Source organism: Chenopodium quinoa, unplaced genomic scaffold (genome assembly GCF_001683475.1).
Source record: "Chenopodium quinoa cultivar QQ74 unplaced genomic scaffold, ASM168347v1, whole genome shotgun sequence".
In the NCBI taxonomy this organism is placed as follows: Eukaryota; Viridiplantae; Streptophyta; class Magnoliopsida; order Caryophyllales; family Amaranthaceae; genus Chenopodium; species Chenopodium quinoa.
The window spans coordinates 2,677,521-2,679,061 of record NW_018745281.1 but is presented as its reverse complement, the minus strand read 5'-3'; the positions used below and the strand labels follow the sequence as shown (position 1 = coordinate 2,679,061).

Genomic DNA, 1,541 nt, shown 5'->3' with positions numbered 1-1,541 from the left:
TGGTATGTATTCAATAATTATGACAAGTACAATAAACAAAACATGGCTGGGAACTAAAGGTTTTGCCTACTGCATCCTAAGTTAGGACAAATTGTTTACTAAGTTCGTTAGGGACTTAAAATAAGCAATTAGATCTTCATCCAATTTCACATGTTTAATTTACTTCCTAATAATTTACAATAATGTGTTTTTAGTGGACATAATACAAAAAAATAAATGAAAAAAATAACAATAAAATCCTTGCATTTTTTCAATAGCAATATTGTAATATTCTGTTAGAGATATGAGATATCGGAAAATATCGGAAAATATATGTGTTATATTTCCGATATCTCATATCTCTAACATATTCGTGTAGATTTGCACCTTTTCTCTCTATCAACGAACTTATCTTGACCAAATAATTAAAAATATCACATTTATATGATTTGAAATAATTAAATACACAAACATTAAAACAAAAAATCTACTTAAATGAACCTCTTACAAAAAAAATACTCAACTCTGGCCCTTCAGAATAATCAGGATTAATCATATACAATGCCTCAGAATCCTTAGACCCTACAACTCTTTCAAATCTTGCTCTCAAATAAGTAAATTGATCACCATCATCTTTCTCAACCTTCTCATCACCACCACCATCGTTGCGATGATCACGACGACTTTGTTGATGATAATGATGGTCACTAGGTGAAGGAGGTAAAACTCCGGCACCCATTGACACACCGTGAAGCATTTGCATAACATGGACTTCATCGTCGGACATTTGAGTCCTTCTAATGGAGTACCCTACTTTCCTACCATTACAATAAATAGCCCATACAAATTCTTCCATAACTTTTTTTTTGTGTGTTTTAGTCTCACTTTCTAGGGCAACCCTTAAAATGTCACATGACATTTCTTTGTAAAAAGTTGAACTAAGGATAGGTAGCTCAATCATAAAGAAAGGTATGCTATGAGGGTTTTCTTGGATGGCTAGGGTTATACGACCTCGCCTCGTGCCAAAGAGGGTGATGATGGTTGCATGATCGGTTATCATGGGACGGCGAAGGTGGTGGGACTTCGCGAGTAGTGCCACCACCTTACACCCGGATGTAAGGAGTGGGAACAACTTGAACATCTTTAAAAGACCGCCTTTAGAGGAGGAGGGTTTGGAGGTTGATTTTTTGGAAGAAGTTTCATAATTAGGGTTTGTGTTACGTAGAAGTGAAATTAAGGAAGATGGATTTTGGAGTTTTTTGAATGGAATTGAATAAATGGATGGCATTTTTTTTTTGGATTTTTTGATGATGGAGGAAGGAACAATAGCAATAATAAGTATATAAATATTGGGAATTTATCTAATTGTTAATTATAATGAAGTTTAAGATTTGTGTATCATTTATGATTTATAAGTTTGTTTGTAGGAGAAGGGGGAGGTATGGTGCCAAGGATATATAATTGAAGGTGCATTTATATTAATTGAGATTTTTTTATTTTTTTGTAGTTGGATAATGAGAGGACCCTCCCCTTGAATTAGAGTTCATGTTAAAACTAGAAAG

At 33.7% G+C, this 1,541-nt stretch overlaps 1 protein-coding gene across 1 annotated transcript; it reads right to left on the bottom strand.

Moving 5' to 3' along the window:
• Nucleotides 1-1,541, bottom strand: LOC110711770 (protein MIZU-KUSSEI 1-like). The gene has a single exon (XM_021890188.1). It carries the CDS (start codon nucleotides 1,265-1,267, stop codon nucleotides 467-469), a length of 801 nt encoding a protein of 266 aa, XP_021745880.1. The 5' UTR covers nucleotides 1,268-1,541; the 3' UTR covers nucleotides 1-466.